Genomic DNA, 21,202 nt, shown 5'->3' with positions numbered 1-21,202 from the left:
TGAATTTCAGAACCATCAAAGATGGGCTAGATTAGAACTGTGGATATATTAGCATTAGTGGAACCTTTATATTCCTTTGTTAATGTAACTTAGGATATTATATAAATATGTAAATAAAAATATTTATAACTGATATTAAAATATTGTTGAAATGTCAAACAGTGGAGCACACTCTTAACATACAGTACTTTGTTACCTAATCCTATTCATTAAGATTTCAACCTGTTGAAAAACACAGTTGTCCACTAGAGGTCACCTTTCTTCAAGATAAGGGTCAGCCGCTTTTTCTAATCTGGTTTTAAATAAGCCAGCACCACTTTGGAGAAATAAACATTTTTTTTGTTTGTTTTTTGACATTGGGGATTTCAAATACTACTTTAGCTAAATGCACATTGTATTATTGGTGAGGGTACCTAGCCTACAAAACCCTGGAGGGGTAAAGAGGAGGTGTGGCCCCTCTTCCCTCCCACAAACGCACAGACACACGTATTTTGTGCTAGTTCTGGCTCGGCCTCTCTTGACAGATCAACTAACTTATTTTTGTTTGGAAAGCCTTGCGTTAGCCCTGGCAGATTATACTAACCTCACTATTCCTGCCACTGTTCTTTCTGACTCCAAAGTCAGAGACTAAATTGAGACCAAAAGAAACAGTCCTTAAACACTGACATAAATTTGAGATGAAACCATGTAGGCTTCACCCAAATTTATCTTTGAGTCAGTTACTGTTTTTCTATAGTGTACGAATTTTAGTCAACATTGGCCAGAAAATACTACAGGGAGAGGACTGGGATGGTGTCCAATAAAGAAGCAGTTTGGCAGATTCCATTGAAATATAAAACATCTCATTATTCTGAAGGGAGAAAGAGGAGATAGCAGTGCCTGATGCATCAGGTTTCAAACTGTGTCTATAGAAACCCAGGTTTGCATGTGGTAGTTTTAGAGGCTCATTTACACCTATTATATTGAGCTGCTAAACATCTGGGGCTCAGTCCCACCCCCCACCCCCCGCCGCCCCAATCAAATTGGCAATTCAAAAGTTCTGAGATGTGAAAATAATTCAGAACATAGATACAGTTGAGATTGACAGAGACTTTGGACTTTTGGAGAAATGTCCTGTAAAGCTGTGGAAGGAAGAGTATACCATTTCAGTCCAATTTGTAGTGATTTATTCCCTTGTGTTTATGCAAAGTATTTTTCTCCACCACCACCCCTTTTGATATGAGCATATTAATTTGTACAGGCAGGTTAAGAAGTTTTCTTCAGTCCTTAAAATTGAACTTGTGAATGTGTTAAGGACCATGAGAGCTCTGTACTGATCTTGCTGAAAATCCTTGCATAGGCATGTTCAAGCAGGAAGAATTATCTGAGTTGTCTGAGAGACCCAACTTGGTGCCATGGCAGGTTAGGGCTGGGCACATCTGTTTAGCAGATTCTCTCATCTAGCATAATAGGTGGATCATGCAATGACTAGTAAATGCCCATCATATCAAATGAGAAGCTCTGGTTCTAGATTGATGACCTATTATTATAGGTTTGGGTACACTGTCGTATCTTCTTTACAATAAGAAATGTGTGCAATTGATACATAATTTGAGTATATTTTGAAATAAATGTCTTGATATCTGTTTTCAAGCCTCTGGATATATTTAATGAAGAATATCCTGAGATGGCCATAGCTGGTTGGCTTAGTTAGAGGGTTGTGCTCAAACACTAAAGTTGTGGGTTCGATCCCAGTCAGAGCACATGTAAGAAGTGACCAGAGAATGCATAACTAAGTAGAACAACAAATGGATACTCTCTCTCTTTCTCTCAAATCAATCAATAAATAACTTTTTTAAAAAAGAGTATCTAGAGAGACTGCAGTATAAGCTATTCAAAAGGACTCTTAGTATTTCCAACTGTAAACTGTGTGAAATAGGATTCTCTTGATGTGGCACAAACCAAAATAAAGTAACACTGTTGGAAGAAAGCTAGACTGACTTATGTAAGTCAGAACAAAACAGCGTCATATTCTCATTGAAGGATATATTATAAATAATATAAATTTGAACTATTTTATCTTGATTAAAAACACTTGATTTTTCACATATTGAGTTTCAGTTTAAAAGCAGATTGTAAAGAAAAGGAAGAGTGACAGCCATTGAGTCACACTAATAATTTGCTCAGGAAACTTTTTTATGAAACTATTCAATATTTTTTTAATATCTGAATTAATAAACACAAGTATAACCTGGGGTAGAATACTCAAAACTCTAAGTAATACTTAAGTAACTCTAAGTAAACGAGTTTATATAGTATGTAAGACTCACGTAAGTTTCTATTTATATATAAGGACAAAATATCACAATTGATTTTTACCCTTCCCTCACCTCCCATTTTTGGGGCTCAGTGTATGTAAAAAAGAAAGTGAGTGAATGTCCTGATACCAGGCATCATTTTGTGGGAAATAGGAAATGACCTTGATGCAATTGTAGCCTCCAAGTCCACTACCAGGCACTCTCTCAGAAGTCACAGACTAGATTAAGGTACTCAAATCATAGTTCATCAAATCGATGCATAGCAAGAAGCAAGGGTAAGAGATGGAATGAGTTGACATACTTCATGTGATATTCTGATTTGGTCTTCTTAGTCCCCATTTCTGGCACAGAGTTCATAAAACCCTTGGAATTTCCTAAGTGAGAGGATCTCTTGTTATGTTAATGAGGTGACTTTTGGAAGGCACCACAGTTTGGCGGCTGGTTGTCAGGGGAACCAGCCACTTGATTAGAGGGTGGGAACTTTAATTCCCATCCTCCAGACCTCTGGGGAGGGGAGAGGGTCTGAGGGTTGCATCTGTCACCAATAGCCAGTGATTTAATTAGCCATGCCTATGAAATGTAGTCTCAAATAACAGTCTCAAAAAAAAGGGGGGGGGGGATGGGTTTCAGAGAGCTGCTGGGTTGGTGAACAGGTGGAGATTTAGGGAGGTGGAGCCCTGGGAGAGAAAGCAGGGAAACTCCGTGTCCTTTCCCCTATCTTGCCCTTTGCATCTCTTTCTTCCATCTGGCTTTTCCCGAGTTATAGAAGGACAGGTGACAACCTGGACTTGCAATTGACATCTGAAGTGGGGAGGAAGGACAGTCTTGTGGATTGAACCCTTACCTGGTGGAATCTGGAACCTGATGCTTCCTCCAGGAAGATAGTGTGAAAACTGAGTTGAATTGTAGCACACCCAGCTAGTGTCCAAGAATTGCTTGGTGACATAGGAAACCCCTACTTCCACTTGAACTGGAATTGATCTCAGTGTCACCTGACCAGTTTATTGCCAAGGGCTGGCCCTGCCCCAGCACCTTATGGACCTTTTGTGTTGTTGGGCAACATCTGGACTCTTGACTCAATGCAGAAAAGATTTCAAAAACGAGTCAGAGAAAACAAAAGCAAGTTTTATTCAGGAAGAGAAAAAAAGTCCAGGACACACAGGTGCTGCTGTGAAAGACACGAAAGTGCGTGCCCAGGTGGACACCAGCTAACTCGCGAGTGAGTTGTGCACTGTGGTCAGTGGTTTTCGGGATTATTTTGTTTCTAAGGGGGGGTTGTTTCTAAGCATTGTGGTGCCAAATTCTGACTGTCTTCTAGTTGGGAGGGGACCTTGTTCCTAAACTGGTCCATTCCAGAAGTGTCCTGCTGTTTGTCCCTCTGGGGGCCCTTCTACTTGTGGTGTCAGTTTTTATTATAACAATGGTATAATGAGCTTTGGGGTCTTCTCTCTGGTCAGTTTTTCTTTCATATTGGAATGATCTAGTTTCAGCCAGTCCTTGTTGTTGATTTCTGTGAGCACCACAGGGGTTTTCTGCCATAAACTGTTTTCCTTTGATCATGCATCCAGGTGGGGCTCTGGTGAGAGGGGCTAGTGGTTTATTGACCCATGATGTTGTCTCCTACTTCCTCATTTCACATGTCAGGATTTTTCTCTAACTTCCTTCCATCCCGCCTCACCGAAATCATACTGAGGGCATAGTACAGGATTGTGGAAGGACCCCACCACCTGAATCTTGGGTTAAGCAGTACCTGTGTGTCTAGCCTTTCTGCCACCACCGCCTACCCTGTCAATGATATGGTTATGAATCAAAGATTTGAGGTTTGAGTTAGACAGAAGGTACCTGCTAATTACACATAACTTGCTCTGTCAGAGACACAAGGGAAGTTCCCTGGCTTCCTCTGTCACTTGCTCCCTCACCTGATAAGCAATTATGGATTGTATTTTTTGGACAGAGGACACAGAGGGCCAGAATGGGTGTCACCAATGGGCAGTGTACCATCTAATGAATATTGAGTGCCTCGTTTGTCTCAGGTTATTTAGTGTGCCATGAATATTAGGGGACTCTTTAGTCTTTCTATCACTTTCTGTGCTCTTATGCTTGGCATGTACGATTGATCTAGGTCTAACACATCGAGGTTACTGACCCATATCTTGTGCTCCTGACCTCACTCTGCCAGGACCTGGCCCTCTCAGTTATTTTCTACCCACCACCATCAGTTTCTCCCTTCTGGCTGGCTCTGTTCCTGCTGCCCATATATATATTTGGATCTCCCCTGTCTTAAAAATCAGCCACAATCACAAACTCTCTAATTCTGCTGCATACTCATGCTACCACCCTAATGCTCTAATTCATCCACACTCTACAAACCTCTCTACTCAATCCCTCAAGTTCTAAACCACTTAGAGCCTGGCTTCTACCCCTAACACACGACTTCCAAAATTATTTATTTAAGGGAAACTGATGATTTTCTAATAGTCAAAACTAATGGCTCCTGGTCGTGTTTCCCTTTCAACCTATAAGTCTTTTCTGCTTCCCTGCTGTATTTGAAGCCGTTGAGCTCTGTCAGCCTCCTTTCTGTCTCCTTGACTCCTCATTAGAGTGCCTTGCCTTGTCTGTCTTCTAAAGGCCTCCCATATTCCTTGGCTTGTGATCCCTTCCTCTGCCTTCAAAGCCAACCAACCTTATTGTGCCTAGTCTTCCTTACACTGCCATCTCTCTGGTTCTTCCTCTTCTGCTGTCTCCTTTTACCTGGTAAGGATTATTGTGAGTCATTGGGCCAGTCAGGATAATATCCTCATCTTCAGGTCAGCTGATTACCATCTTAATTCCCCTTTCTTGGGTGGGGATTAGGATGTGGATATTTTGAGGTGTCGTTATTTTGCTTACCATGGTGATATCTTTGTTTCTCATTTGTTTTTTCACTATAATCTCTCCCTTAATCTAAACCATTTCTACAGCTTCAACTGTTCTCTCCTTGAAAAAGACCCCCAAATTCTATCTCTTGGCCCAACTTCTCTTATGACCCCCAATTGCCTCCTGCACTTTCAACTCATAACTTTTTGAGGAAAAATAAAAGACCTCATTACTACCACCCAACCCCTCAGAATTAGTTCCTTCCTCTAACTCCCTCATTTTCACAGCATCTGTTGCTCTAGCCCTGGTGTGAGAGTCTTCTGACTCCTCGTCTTGTTCACTCCCCTGTGTCCTGTCATGGCGGAGGGGCCTTCTGTTCATTTTTCGCAGTGTTCCATGGAGTGCATCTCGCTGTCTTTTCCTTTTCATTCCCACTGTCATCTCCATCCTTCATGCCTCTCTTTGTTCCTTAAACTGTTGTTCTTGCCTTTAATTGGAGGGGGGGTCCATTTCTGATCCTTTCCTAAGAGCTGTTTTACATGTCATTCTCATTTCATCCTGTTACCAACCAAATGAACAAGGAATTGGCATCCTTCATTTATAGATGAGGAAACTGAGGCTAAGAGCAATGAGGTAACTTTCTGAAGATCATATCATTCATTCATTCATTAAAAAAATACTTATTGAGAGCCTGTTATATGCCAGGTACTATTTTAAATGCTGAGATAATTTCACTGAATAAACCAACCAAGCTACAAGTTCTGAGGAGACTTACATTAATCTAGAAATAGAAAAAACTGACATTTAAGATATGGCCAGCCAAACAAGATTATTGCAGTCTTCTGGTTTACCCTAGCTGAGAGTTTTCCTCCTTTTCTGAATTCCTAGTGAGCAAACAACAAAATCTTTTTGAAGGCACTTAATTCATTCACTCATCATTATATACAGTTATTTGTATATTGCCTTGTTTTCTTACTAAACTCTTTGAGGAAAGAAATACAGTACTTCTTCACATGGCACATAATAGGGATTTGTCTGAACTACAGGGTTGTAAGAATTAAGGCAAATGTTGAAGAAAGTACTTTGTAAACTGCAAAGCCGTTTTCTCAGATTTGATGTCACGGGTGATGCCAATTGAGTTCTTTGGGTGGAACATTCAAGGACCTAGTTCTCCCTGGTGTGAATAGTATTAATTTCCTCTACAATTCCTTTTCTTCCATTGCCCTATAAAAAGAAAAAACTTAAAGCTATATAAAATTTCTGCTTTTCCAAAATTTCTAATAAAAGTTTAAAAGGTATTGCTGAAGACAATGACTTCCTTGTTCATCTCCCCTACCTCCAATAACTTAATTTTTTCCTAATTTTTTATTAAGAATATTTTTGAACTGAAAGTCTTTAGGTGAATACCCATTTATGCACCATTCAGATTGAAGAATTTGGTTTACTAATCTTGCTTTGTCATGGCTTTCCATCAACCCATCCCTCTATTCATCCATAAATTTATTGCACTTATTTGATTAGTTTTAAAGTAAATTACAGACATCAGTAAGCTTTTGCCTAGGTACTTCAGCTTGCATATCATTAACTAGAGTTCAAAATTTGTTAAGCAGGTCTTTTTTATTCTTTTAAGATAAATTTTACATACAATGAAAGGCACAGATCTTAACAAACTATTCAAGGTGTTTTTGACAAATGTAAGTCAAACCCTTATCAAGTCATTCAGCTGGTGCCAGAATGCTTTCTGTTCCCATTTTGGGTCAGCTCATGAGCCTCGTAATTCACTGTAGGATCAGATGACCTGCAGATGTGACTTTTTTATCATTATATTTACTGTCGAAAAAAAAAAACAATCCCTCATTCTGTTGCTATTAATTGCCATGATTGAAAAGTTACTTTTCTGTATTTAGTGACACAATAGTTTGCTTGGCAGAACTAAAAACAATAGCATAGTCAGTGTAAGGCCAGGGGCCACCGCCATCACACCTGCAGCCAGGCACTTGCAGGTTCACATTAGATTTGGGTAAATGGTAATGAAACTGGGAGCCAAAAAATGGTGGGCTATTTCTTTTATTCTAGCTCACAACTGGCTGGTGAGTAAATACACACAGCGGGAAAACACTTCCCTTTCCATTCAGGGCTCCCAAAGCCACTGATTTTATCCTAGTTTTCCTAGAATCAAAGGCCCCACTAGCCTCAGCCACCTCCTTTTCCACATCTGTACACCTCATCTTGGCTGCCTGCCTCTTCTGCAACCACGTGGCCTCTGCCAAAATGGCCTCCTAGCTCCTCCTTCTTCCTTCTTCTTAAAACGTTTTAGCGCACTATCCCCTCTCCAGCACACATGAGCATAACCAAGCCCCTTCCCAAGCCTGAAGGTAATTAACAGTATCACCTGGGCAACACAATCACATGGTCAGCGGCCATTTTTAACAATAAAAGTGAGCAAAACCAACTAACACAAATTTTACAAACTTACTTTCCCAACAGTCAGGAAATTTTTTAATTTTCATCCTTTGAGACTTAAGTTCAATTCAGATTGAGGAAGAACCATGCTACACTTCATTTTTACTTGATGATAGATTTTTGATTTCAGGGCCAGCCCACCTTGGCTCAGTCAAAGGGGGTTCATTTCTGCGAGTCTGCTGGGTCCTTATTTAAACTGTTTCACAAGGTATGAGCCAGAAAATCTGGACTTTTTTTTTTCTCTGATGCTTTTTTTGTGGTTGGAGGAGGATTTATGTTCTTGGACAGCTTTCTTAGGCCGCAGTTTCAATGTTTGGAAAATAACAGTGTATCTTTTGAGGTCCCGCCTTAATCTGAAACTCAATACTTTTTATGGGAAGGGAAATTGCGACGAGAGTATCTCTGTGCTACATAGCCCATATTTAAACAGTTCATCAATATTTTTTAGTTCAAAACATAACAAACATTACTGTAGTTCAATAAGTTATTCTAGCTTAAATGTTTTTGGAACAGCTGGTTTCTGTTTGAAGTTTTTGTACTAGCAAATTATAATTAAAATTAAGTCCTTCCCAACGAATGACTATAAAGGGAAGTTTGCTTGATATATTTCTTTTCTTTTAATCTTGTTTATACCATTTGAAAAGATTTCTTTGACGCGGTTTGGGATATAATTGTCAGAAATCTGTTCTCTCCAGAGCCACCTCTGAGTCACTTCCACTATTTATGGAACAGCAACTGTGAAGACTGGGATCATGTTTAGGCCTTTTTTTTTTTTTAACAACACATGATAAATGTACTTAGGAGCTTATGTAATCTATCTCAGCACCTTCAGTTTTCAGAAGAGAGAACAGAGTCCAGGAAGTGGCCTTGTACAGTTCCTGAGTCTTAAGGTTATAAATTGTCAACATAATAACTTGAATAAAATTTGAACAGCCTTTGAATTTAAAGCTGTTCTGTCTTGGAAAGTTAGGATTATGCCTTTGACATTAGGCAGAAGCTTTCTACTTCATCGTATTTGCTACCTTGCAACATAAGCTTTTACTTTGGCCTACTTTTTCTTGCACATACTTGGGATTCTAGAACCTTCCTCTAAGTGGTTGTATATAGTAAGGTACTCTACTCAGCCATTTCTATTTCTCTGTCCTGTGTGGATTACTCAGTAAGGAGGGATGGAAGTTGGGGTGGGATATGTAGCATATTGTTTCCTTTCCCTGAAAACTCTATGGTCTTTTCTTCATCCCCTATCTAAGAAGAGTCATGATCTAGTTTAGGCTTTCACCTAACTGTGCCCCTCTTACTAATGAGCAGGCCTAAAATGTCCTGCATGTGTTTTGTGCCCTGTCTTTTTCCTGTACTCTGGGGAGGGGAGCTGGAGCTGCAGGGTACATCTCCAGCATACTTTCCATTTAACCCCGTGGACCCCAGGCTGAAACGCAAGTCTTGCCTGCAACCTTTTCACTCCCCTGCCTGGAAAGACGGAGCCGTGCATGTGAGTGTTAGTGGACTTTTCTGTTTTAATTTCAAATAACAAAAATTAAGAATAGTTATAAAAATGGTTTTTTTTCTCTTTCTAAGATTTGGGGTCTAAGTAACAGAGACATTGTTATACAATTAAAAATGTATCACCAAATATTCCTAATACAAACTCTTACCATTCCTTAAGATAGAGCTTGATATGAAAGCTTATCAAACATGTTGATATTACCCCTCAAGCAAAAAGCACTGGTTTTACTCTATCACAAGCATAATGAAGACTGTGCAGTTATTAATAAGATTTTTTTGAGAAGATAAAGTGATAGATATGTTAACATAGCTTAAAAATAATATCCTTATTTAATTTTTTTAATTATTATTTAAATTCAGTAAAGTTTTTATGGAGTCCCACTATGTGCTCACGGCCATTTTATTAAGAAAAAACAAAACAAATTGCCTGTGGCAACTGAGGAAAATAGATAAGGAAATTTTTATTTTATTGTGTTTATTGTCTTAATTTTCTGTCATTAAATTAGCTTCAAAAATGCACAGGCCTGGTTATTCCCCTTTATAAATATTAAAATCCTCTAAAGGTCCTGCTGCAGTTCAGAAATTGGATCCTTTTATCCCCAGAAACATGTACGGTTCAACTTGTATTTCCTTTGATCACTATTTGCAAGTCCAGGGTTATTTCCATTACTGTCTGATAAGTACAGTGGTTGGTTTCAAGGACCATATGTGTTATACTGGGAATGTCTGTACAAGTCACAGCATTGGTATATAGAGATAGATGATTGATAGATGATAGATAGATAGATAGATAGATAGATAGATAGATAGATAGATAATAGATAGATGATAGATGATAGATAGATGATAGAGTAGATACATGGATACACACACAGCCTTACTTTTTAAAAATTTGCAGTTTTAGTTATTTTCATGAAATGAATTATTCTGACTTTAATAAGTGCCCCCCCAAAAAAGCCCTACAGGAATAATTATTTCACTTTATTTCTGTTTGACTTAAAAAGCAGTTAAGATCCAAAAGAGAGGAATCAAAAGAATTACAAAATATTTTTTAAAGAGCAAAGACTCTTCTTTTAGTTATAAAGTTGACAAAAAACACTTCAGAAACACCACAGAAAACATCTTTTCTACGTCAGATTTCAGAATGGGTCGTTTTCCCTTTCGCACGTTGAAAGTTCTGAACTGATCCTTAAGGCCTTTTTTTTTAAGCATCATCTGCGGGCAGGAAGGATGATGCCTGAGGTTAGAGATGTGCAGCTGCAACATTGATTTCTCTCTCTCTCTCTCTCTCTCTCTCTCTCTCTCTCTCGCTGTCCTTTTTCCTTTTAATGAGGACTAAAATGTTTCCACATCAGTTAACTGCCTTCATAAAGCACCAGAAGGTCACACCAGCCCCAAACTGATCCTTTTCTTTGTGCCTATAATATAATTGGCTGAGTGTGCCAATGATGAGTGCGCCCCCTCCCCCAGCCCGGTCCCAGCTCCATGTTTGTAAGCCTCACTGCTGGTTTCCGAGGAGAGCAGCTCGGCTTCCTGGGCGCTTCCCGGCACAGGCAGTGCCATTGCGCAGGTTGATTAGCGAAACAGCATCCATTTTAATCTGCGGGAGCTCCTGCCTTCCCAGGGCGCTCTCTCCGCCCGCGGATGCTCCGCGCATCGCCTCCGCAGCCTCGCTGAGCAGTCCTGCTTTGGGGTCTGCGCCCTACGATGCACTGAGATGGTGCATCAGGAAAACTGCTCGTATCAGGTAAGATTTAAAGCCGGATTGTGAGGCCGGCATCCGCTGGGAGAGGAGGCCTTCCTCTTCCAAAGCAGCAGGTTACCTATACCCGCATTTTCAAGGGATTTTGCCATCCTCCACTGCTGACCTTCGTCGCAATTGTAATTAGGTTTTCTGGGGACTAATGGGGCAGCAAACACTGCTTCCTTGGCCTGTAAAGCATATGTGAGATCCGCTGAGGTGACCCCTGCTTTGCGTAGTGTGTATGTGCAAATAAGAGGAACTGTTTTGAACTGTAATTGAATTAAGGGGAATTAGAGGAGGACAATCTGGTCAGAATTTCATATGGATCACATCAAGGAATGTGCTTGTTGTATAGGATGTGAGTTGCTTCATGTCTAGTTTTTAGGGTCATCTTTAAGGAAATTACATAAATAGGAAGTAATTGATAATCTTAGAAATTTTAAAGAATCAGCCATCATGCACTTGACATTTAAAGTTGCACTTGTATGTCTTTTTAAACTTATATTCTTATAAATGGTTAATAAAGAATTAATATACCAACTAACCTGCATAAAAAAGCTCCAAATAGAAAATGTTTTATAATATATATTTATCTATATGCTAATATGCTGTCTGGAGCTATGAATTAAACACCTAGCCGATTTCAAAAGGCCAGTTCTAGAGTGTGAATAAATCCTCCTGCTACTTCGGCAGTTGAGGCAGCACTGAAAGTATCCTTGTTGTAAACAGACAGCAAGAATGTTCTCAGATAAATTGCTCCTTGCAGTGGCAGGCATGGTTAGCCCCAGTCCTGGATAGTTAATATTGGGGTATTAACTGATCGAGTTTAGGAGCTCTGAGAGGCCAGTTCTCTAACTTAACAATGCCTCTACCTTGTGTGAGGTAGGTTACCTGAGACATGCAGGTGTTCTCCTAAGGTCGGATTTCTCTGTGGTAAATGTATTCAGGAGGAATAATAGTACATTTCACAGACTTAAGGCAGCAAGTTTCCCAGGTAAGGAAAGTGTTCCTGTGTGATATATTTTACACACACTTTTTTTCTTTGCTTAATAATTGCAATTTTGTAATTGTTGGATTGTTTCATAGTATTTCATTTTATAATACCATTAGGTCCGTAGATCCTGAATATTGAGATTTGTGCTTCATAGAAATTCTCCCCAAGAAAAAGGGGTTAAGGTGTTGAGGAAACAACTAAATCCTCACTTATACATAACACAGAGCTTGGGAGTGGATAACCTCTGTTAGCATCTTTGCAGAGCCTAACCCACTTCTGGCAGGGCTCCAGATGATTAAATGACTATCATAATAAAGATAATTCTTCTTCTCTTCTCAGAGAAACTATGTAATCTAATTTTTGAAAGGCAAACTATTCCAAGTTTATTCTCTATATCTTTTCATTAGGTTGAACAAGAAATCACTGTTTTTATAGGTCAAAAATTGGTGAAATGTCATAATTTCATCTGGAGAGGAGGAGGGGTTTTGGTAGCCTACTCTCTTTTCAAAAGGAAGACAGATTGATTTTATTTTATATGAACTGTAGCATGTTACACTGTCATGGTGTGTTTAATAGTTTTGAAGTATTTGTGGTTTATTTTCACAATAAAATTAAGTATTATTAGGCACACAATCATAGTCAAGAGTTTCTGCCTCTCCATGGGTTTCATTGTAGAATTTTCTTTATCTGTATGTTCCCTTTACCTTAGATAGAACTCAGGACGCAGAGATGTGAACCTGGAAGCAAAGTTTCATGCCAAGCCCACGTAGAGAAACCCTACTTTTAGAACCCGGCTGGCACCACAGGAGGTTGGCTTCACAAAGGGCTGTTTCTCTGAGTCCTTGTTTTTCAGAAACTTCTCCTTTTTGGATGAGGGTGTATTTGTTTATTTTTAAAGATGATTATATCATGGGTTAAAGCACCTTCTCTGGGTTAGCACTGTTAGTGTTTAGATAGAATTTATTTGTAGGACTGATTTCTCTCTTCCAACAAATGTAAACCATGTTTCTTAATGGAGAGTCCATGAGAGTTCAGGGACCATTTCCCCCTCAAAACAAAAGAAAAATTACATGCTTGTTTTGGTGCACATGTTTAGATATATTATTATGTTATTATCATTGTCATTATCATTACAGCAATAATTGCCTCCTAACTGGTCTTGCTGCTTGGCCATTCTTTTAAAACCTAAGGCTGCTAGCATGTCCCTCTCCAAATCCTCTTCAGGGTAAAAGTCAGCCTCCCAGGGCCTTGTTTCCTTGGAGTTCCCTCCCACATTTCCACTTCCCATCACTCCCCTCCCACCAGCTGTCCTGTCCTTTCTACCTGGCATATGTTTCCCTGCGTAGGATTGCCAGATTTAGCACATAATCTACAGTTTTGAGGCATGCTTATACTAAAAAATTGTTCACTGTCAGTAGACTGACTTTGTCAACTTCCAGCAATTTTATCCTCATATTTCTATTACACTTCTGTACTTTATTTTATATACTTGGTATTCATTACCATCTATCAGAGTACATATTTGTGTATTTTCCGTTTCCCCCACCCCATGTAAGCTCCGTGAGGGTGGGGATTTTCATGCTATATTTGTATTCATCTGCTTTCCTAGAGCTTAGAACAAACCCTCAGGTCATGTGGATAGACATGCCTACTCTATAAAAACATGATCGCATTGTGGTTACTTATGTTTTGATAGCCACTGGTGTGACTGTGACAGTGCTACTCCTTCCCCCCATATCTGCCATTCACCTGCAAGTTTTCTATTGTGGTTTAAATTATCCTCTTAGTTCTTGTTACCTTCCTCATCTGTGAAATGGGAGTTTTCCTAGCAGGAAAGTTGACAGGTCCCCTTCTGGAGGCCACCTTTTTGCATAAACAAGTTAGTAACCACGAATTAAGAGCTAGCTCCTTCTTCTGGTGCACAGCTGGTAAAAGATGGAGAAGCAGCTCAGGAAAACCATGCCCCACTTCATTTCTTACTGGTTTTTTGCTAATATAGGGAGCTATAGTTGATTTTTTTATATTGTTTTTTCCAAACAGATGATTGCTTTGAAAAAGAGAGTTTCTCTACCACTGACAGCCCGAGCACCTGTTTGCATGCATTGCCTCAGAGCCGCTGAATCCCTGGCAGGGTGGTAACTGAGAAATTCTCAGGCAGAATTTTTTGTGGTGGTTTTGTTTTTAAAGGTTCTCACGTTGTCATCATCTGCATGAGCTTTTCTCTCTCAGGATTTACATTAGCGAAAGGGTTACTGAGGCGTGCGTTGTCATTTTCAGTTGTAGCCATGTTTAAAGCTAGAGCTATCAACCTCCATTTTCCAGACTTGGGAGGAAGCCAGCCTCTTCAAGAAAGAACCTTGCCCACAGCTTCAGGGGCCTGGCAGCCTTCAAGGGGCCAGATTCTTCTAAACAACCTTGATAGAAAGCTTTGAGATTGTGTTAACTTGACAGCACAACTTGAGGTCAGAGGGTCCGTTTTTACTTCAGAGCTGCCAAATATTTTCTCCTGTTTCCCAGCAGTTGGTTTTGGGGGCGGGGGTTGTGTGTCTATAAAAACAATGACATGCTTTCATCTCTTTCTTTCCATTGCTTAAATTCTCTTACAACCACCTCAGATATGCATCACACTCTCACATTCTTTGCTACTGTGGGAATGGAGACTTGAAAGAAAACACAGTCAAGTGATCTGTGAATGATTCTCATCTCTTTTCTCCCTCGGAAGCTTACAGAGCCTCTTCCTCAGACATGCACCTGGCCCTGAGAGAGCTCAGTAGAGATCCCCAACGCCTGCTATTTTCCTGAGGTTCATCCCACAGTCCTCTGTGCGGCTTTCCAGGTGTAAGGATGACCTGAGCCCTGGGCAGAAGCACCACTCCCTCCAGACCTGACACCCCTGCCCCCACGCTGCCACCATGCTTTCTTTGCTTTGGTGCCTCAGTCCGGACTGCCTCCTACTCACACTCCACCTGCTGAGACCTTTTGCAGGCTGATGCACCCTTCAAGGCTCATGTGTTACTTTTGTCAGAAAACTTTCCCCTCCCATCCCCAGCGCACTGTGGTTTTCCCTCTGTTAGACTCCATTTGTGGCTAGTGATGTGTAAGTATCTCACTCATTAGATGGCAGGCTTCTTGAAGACAAGGCCTTATTTCCATTTCCTCCCCCACAGAGGGAGTTATGTGGTCAGGAACTGTTTGTCGGGTTGAATTGCATTTTCTTCAGTTGGTGCTGTTCTGAGTTCCCAAGACCAGGATTTCCCATTGTAATACCAGAGAGCAGCTTGGATCTCTGCATTGAAATAGTGAGCTGGTGAAGCTGACCCCAGCAGTCCAAGTGTCTGGTTTGTGAGCCCCTTGGCCAGTGGCCAGCATTTCAAACATTCTGTCAGCCAAAATGTGGTACAAGAGGGGCCATAGAGAAAGAAACAAAATGAATGAGACAGAGACATCCCAGCCTTCCCAGAGTCAATGCACTGAGAATATCCTTCCTGCCTACTAATCCTTCCGCCTTGAATTTTCCCAAGGTGAACCTCATGGTCTATCCCCAAGTACTTTTTCAAAATACCTGTGATAGGTTGAAGTAAACAGTCATATCCAAGCTACCTGTCTTAATGTATTGCATTTTGCGAAGTTATAATAAATCTTTTTACCAAATGGATAACTTTATTGCCTTCTGAATCACCAAATCTTCCTTGGGCCAAATGTTCAGCCCAATGAAAGTGTCATACCCACAACATAAAATAAAAGATGGCCTCTATTGATCTGAAATGATAAAACTAGGAAGTATATTATTTTAAGTAGTATATCAAGTTGTTTTGAAACTTCTTGCTGGAGAAGCTAGTAAACAGCCTTCATGCCCAGATTCTAGTGAGTTATTTAATTGTTAACAAAGTAAAGGAAATATCTTCTATTTCTATTGACCCCAGGCCAAGTGTGGATTTATTTTCCAACACCTTCTTCCTGTGAATGAGAAAACAAGTATCAAATTTGAATTCGTTTAAGATTCTGCCCTATTTAAACCTGTTTCATCCACAGCAGGGAAAAATATATTGACCTAACAGAAAAGAGAATTTCAAAGCATTTTAGCACACTATTTGATACAGGCTTTTAAATTTAAATTTATTGAAATAATTTTCTGTCTTATTCATAATTTTTTTATTGGAAACATTTCTCCCTTAGTCAATAGTACTGAAGAAGATTTTGTTCTTGTTGTTTTGCCTGGATATAGTTGTGCTTTGTTTTGTTAAGATGCAGTGTGTTTCTCTGAGGAGGCAGTAACATATCTATCACCTTAACAATTAAAAAACTAGGCCTGACCAGGTGGTAACTCAAGGACAGAGCATCGGACTGGGGCATGGAGGACCCAGGTTTAAAACCCTGAGATTGCCAGCTTGAGCACAAGGTCGCTGGCTTGAGCCCAAAGGTCCTTGGCTTGAGCAAGGGGTCACTAACTTTGCTGTAGCTCCCGGTCAAGGCATATATGAGAAAGCAATCAATGAACAACTAAGGAGCTACAACGAAGAATTGATGCTTCTCATCTCTCTCCCTTCCTGTCTGTCTGTCCCTCTCTCTGTCACAAAAAAAGAAAAATAAAAGAAAGAAAATAAATAATTCTGGATATATAGTCCTGTGCTTGTTTTTAGCCAAGAAAGATATCTGAAAATCTAATTTATATGTTTTAAGATGAAGGGAGCACAGTGATAAGTGCCCAAATGAAAACAATCATCTCAACAGAACTGCATTATAGACCTGATCTGAAGTAGAAATCTAGTAGAAGCACCAACATTTTTATTTAAAGTAGCACTTGGTGCCTCCAACGTCATGATTCAGAAATCAAGTGATTTTAAGACATACATATGCAACACCTACTTTAAGCCAAGCATCTAGTATTTTCTCTTGGAAAGAGGATGGAGATAGGGGGAAGGACAGGAAACGGGAACATCTCTCTGGTATGTATCAGTGCACTCATGATTTTTGGGGAGTAGAGACCCACATTCACACACAAACACAATCTTGTATTAACTAATCACAATTTCCCATGAAGAAGCTCAACATTAATACAACCTTATCCTATTATTTATTTATATCCTCTATGCCAAGGGAAAATTTGAAATCTTGGTATACTTAGTGTTCTCCTCTGCACTATCTAGAAGCATCAGAAATTACCAAGCTTTCTAAAGTAGGAAGTACTTTGACAAAACTGGTTGAATTCGGAAGAAAACAACTATCAAAAAGGCCTAATGATAATCAGCATAAGAGAGCCATTAATGGGGAAAGAATGCTAAGAACACGGAGAATTGTAATGAGGGCATTAATACCAGTCTCATTCAGAAGCTGTGCTGTGGGCACCAAGGTGACTGTAGTTTCTTTTTTCTTATTTTTAAGCGATTTATTTATTTATTTGTTTGTTTGTTCATTTGCATTTTTCTGAAGTAAGAAGCGGAGAGGCAGAGAGACAGACTTCCGCATGCGCCCAACCAGGATCCACCCAGTATGCCCACTAGGGGCGATGCTCCATTGCTTCGTTGCAACTGGAGCCATTCTAGCACCTGAGGTGGAGGCCATGGAGCTGTCCTCAGCGCCCGGGCCAACTTTGCTCCAGTGGAGCCTTGGCTGCAGGAGGAGAAGAGAGAGATAGAGAGAAAGAGAGGGGGAAGGGTGGAAAAGCAGATGGGCACTTCTTTGTTCCCTGGCCAGGAATCCAACCTGGGAAATTCACACACCGGGCCAATGCTCTACCGCTGAGCCAACCACAGTTGAGTTTCTTTTACTCAGGTTTTCAGTTGGCCAGAAAGATTTGTCTGTGGTCCTCAATCTTTTTGATGTGCCTGAATGTTTGGCACTTTGTCTGCTCCTAGCACTTCTGCCTCCTGTACCCCACTTTCCCAATGTCATTATTTTACTTTTTTAACATTCACTGAAAAGTTCATTTAAAAAATTGCCTATATAGCCCTGGCCGGATAGCTCAGTTGGTTAGAGCATTGTCCCAAAGTGCAGAGATTGCCGGTTTGATCCCCAGTCAGGGTACATACAGGAACGGACAGTTCCTGTCTCTCTCTTCCCTCTTCCCTCTCTCTTTCTAAAATCAATACAATAAACATGGGGGGAGGGAGTTAAAGGGTTGAGGGGAAACGATGAAGGGATTAAGCAAAGAAAAAAACTAATAGATACAGACAACAGTGTGGGAATTGCCGGGGAGAGGGGTGGTATGGGGGTAGGGAGAGGAAGAGGGGGATAAAGAGGGGATGGATAGATAGTGGCAGAGGGAGACTTGATTTGAGGTGGTGAATATACAACACAATATGCAGATGATGTAGAATTGTGCACCTGAAACCTGTATAACTTCATTTACCAATGTCACCCCAATGAAGTCATAAGGTTTAAAAGTAAAGATTGCCTGTGTATTTTCATGGCTTATAAAGCTATGAGACTATCTTAATGAAAAATGATGCAAATTTAAATGAGCTTTCCACAGAAGAAAAATATAGTTAGTTTGAAAAAAGATTACAGCTCAAGTATCAGTGTGTGTAGCACATGGAATCTGGATGTTCAAGCTGAAGGGAAAGGCAGTGGGATGCTGAGGGTTGGTCAGGATGAACTAGAGTGCCCATCTGTGAAAGCAGAGTGATTTCCCAGTCGTATGGTCAGTGTTCTCAAAGTCAGTAATTTCTACCAGTGCCTGATAATGATTATTTAAAAGCATTATCTCACGTGATCAATGCACCTTGCGCTTCAGGTCATGGATTGACAGGAAACTGAAGTTCTCTATTCTAGTCTTTGAATGTCAGGGTGGGGAGCAGAGTGTGTGAGAAGAGACTCTTCCAGCCTCAGGGACTGTGTGTGGCTATGTGTATGTTTTCCAAGGGACAGCATTAGTATCTGGGCCCATGTTTAGCCAGCACACTTCATTTTGGAGAGGGTGGCAGAGGAGAAGAAACCAGAGGAAATTCTCTGTAGAAAGGACATGAGTGGTTCTTATCTCCTTGTTTACACAGCTACTGCAGAACCACTGCACATTATGTTCAGCTCATCTTCCAATGTGGTGTTTTGTTTTGTTTCCTTTCCTGTATGCATTTGGACCACTTGGAAGTGAAATTTATTACAGTATTGATCCCAAACATCTGAAGTCAGGATCTTGCCGCCAAGCCCAGTATTATGACCTAAAATAGAAGGATAATGGCTCATAATAAATTTTTTTCAAGGCTGTGCTTCTAAGATCGAAGGTGTGTCCCAAAATCCTAGAGCTCTTTTACAAATGCATTTTCTGATTGAGCAGGTCTGGGGTAGGACCTCAGAGCTTTCATTTTCAGTAAGCTCCCAGGTGATGGGTGTGCTCTTGTCAGAGGGAACCCTTTGAGTAGTGGAGCTCTAGAAGACATCAGAGATCAGTCCACATGATAGATTACTGGATAATTTTAAGCTGGCCAAGCTGCACAGTGAGCAGTGGTTCAGCTCCTTCTTGAAAGGGTCATGGCTCCAAGCCTGTCTGTGTGATGGGCACTTCTTTAGGTAGGCTGTAAAGAAAACTCCTCACCCCTGGGGACCACCCTGCAAGCTCTTGGATCCATGTTTAAGGAGGGGAACTTCCATCACTTGTCTCTAATAAGCTTATAATGGTAATTAGAGAATCACGACAAGAAAAGGCATAGTGGTCAGAGAAGAATGGTGTTCAGCACTCTCTTAGTACTAATCCTTGTGGCTGTTGTCTGGCTGGGAAATTCCATCTTGGATTTTGAGGTGCCCTTCTCCAAAAAATAATGTATCAGTAAAGTATGTTTGTGTGCATATAAGTATGTTTACAGTCAATATATCATTACTATATATTCATTTAAATATGTGTATAAATATACAGTTAATAATGAGAGTTCAGTCATTTTACTGTATATTTAAACCCACCTTGTTAAAGTAAAATGATAGTAATTAGGCATATAATGTTATGTATCTTACTAAGCCTTGTAATCTCTTCAGTTTTTATAATTTCATCCATGTTGGCTCTTGATGGTAGATTGTGGAGTGGACCAGGATGCTGACCAAGGATAGAGGCTGAGATTTATAGTAGCCACCACCCCTTCAACCAGAGCATATTTATTTTAACTTTGAACATATGTGGTTTCCACAAAAAATTTCAATTGAAAAGCATGAACTTTTAATATTTTCTACCATGGACAGCATTTAGAGGAAACATTATAAACAACACATACATGTCTCCTGTGTTCATGTCGCCTCCTGTGTGTAAGCAATGCCGGGATGCTGGAGGGAAGACAAGATGAGTAGACACTTTAGATGACTCACTCCCTTAGAAAAAGCCCCGAAACCAGGCCATTGGGAAGGAGCCACAGGTTCGCTGTTCAGCGTGTGAGGTCATGATCATCTGGAAAGGAGCTGTCACTTGATTCCTTGAAGTCTAACTGGCAGGGGACAGTGGTGGTACCTGGGTGTTCCAGATGTGCAGTTTATATTCAGTATGTGATACTGTTATAGGAGTGCTGCTGGAATTCTCTTTGTATTAAATCCTGATACTTTAAAGCTCTGCCTTATTATTTTAGCGTGTGCCATTGTCTCTTACCAAGGCAGCCAGTGGGAGATGGCCTGGCATTTCTAATGTGGGCCCAGGTTCAAATTCTGGCCTGATCATTCACAAGGGGCCACACTGTGGGCAAGTTACTCAACCTCACTAAGCTCTCACTCAGCTGTAAAATGCAATTGCGAATAGTGTCTACTTCAAAGGGTTACTGTAAGGATTGAAGACGTCTGTACACCGGGCCATAGCAACCCCTCAGGAAAGGGTAACCATTGATATTATGTTAATACATGTCATGTAATAAAATGTATGCTTCCTTCATTTTCAGTAACTTCTTTGGCAGGATTTAATAAACACACACAAAATCCTTTATGGTAGAGAGACCCCATTTGAACCACAAAGCCTTACTTAGCTTTGACGAATTCTCAGTGTTGGGAACACCCACATTGGAGGTGGCATGCATGCAGATAGTGGGACTCTGCTTTAGCACAGAGGTCGTGGGGTCTGGAAGAGCATTAGACAAGGGAGATCTCTGCTGGGAGAAACCCTGCCCAAATGCAGTGTGGCACATAAGACACAATCTGTCATTATGCTGTCTAGCCAACGTACAAGTAATTCTTTTGGGAACTGGGGTTGGAGGATCTGAGGGTAGAGTTCAGGGAGGATCTGGATTTGGGTCAGGGGCTGCAGAAGGGCATATTCTCTTTACAAAAAGTAAGGCTATGCTCAGCTATTGAGACATTCATGCCACAGGTCTTGAACAAACTGAAATTTTTTAATAATTGTAGCAATAGACAGCATGTCAGCAGAGGTTCAGATACCAAAAG

The 21,202-nt window shown here is 40.4% G+C and overlaps 1 protein-coding gene across 4 annotated transcripts in view; it reads left to right on the top strand.

The window, feature by feature from the left end:
- The window catches only part of SCHIP1 (schwannomin interacting protein 1), a 149,197-nt gene that overhangs the window by 81,131 nt on the left and 46,864 nt on the right, over positions 1-21,202 (top strand). Inside the window, exon 1 of one of the 4 annotated variants that reach the window (XM_066369922.1) lies at positions 10,638-10,866. The exons of the other annotated variants lie outside the window; for them this stretch is intronic. Coding sequence (XP_066226019.1) covers positions 10,837-10,866 — 30 coding nt within the window. The 5' untranslated portion in view covers positions 10,638-10,836. Of the gene's footprint in view, positions 1-10,637; positions 10,867-21,202 lie in introns of those variants that run through there. 4 annotated transcript variants of the gene reach the window in all.

This window comes from Saccopteryx leptura, chromosome 2 (genome assembly GCF_036850995.1).
Source record: "Saccopteryx leptura isolate mSacLep1 chromosome 2, mSacLep1_pri_phased_curated, whole genome shotgun sequence".
NCBI lineage: Eukaryota > Metazoa > Chordata > Mammalia > Chiroptera > Emballonuridae > Saccopteryx > Saccopteryx leptura.
This window is presented reverse-complemented; position numbering and strand designations above follow the sequence as displayed.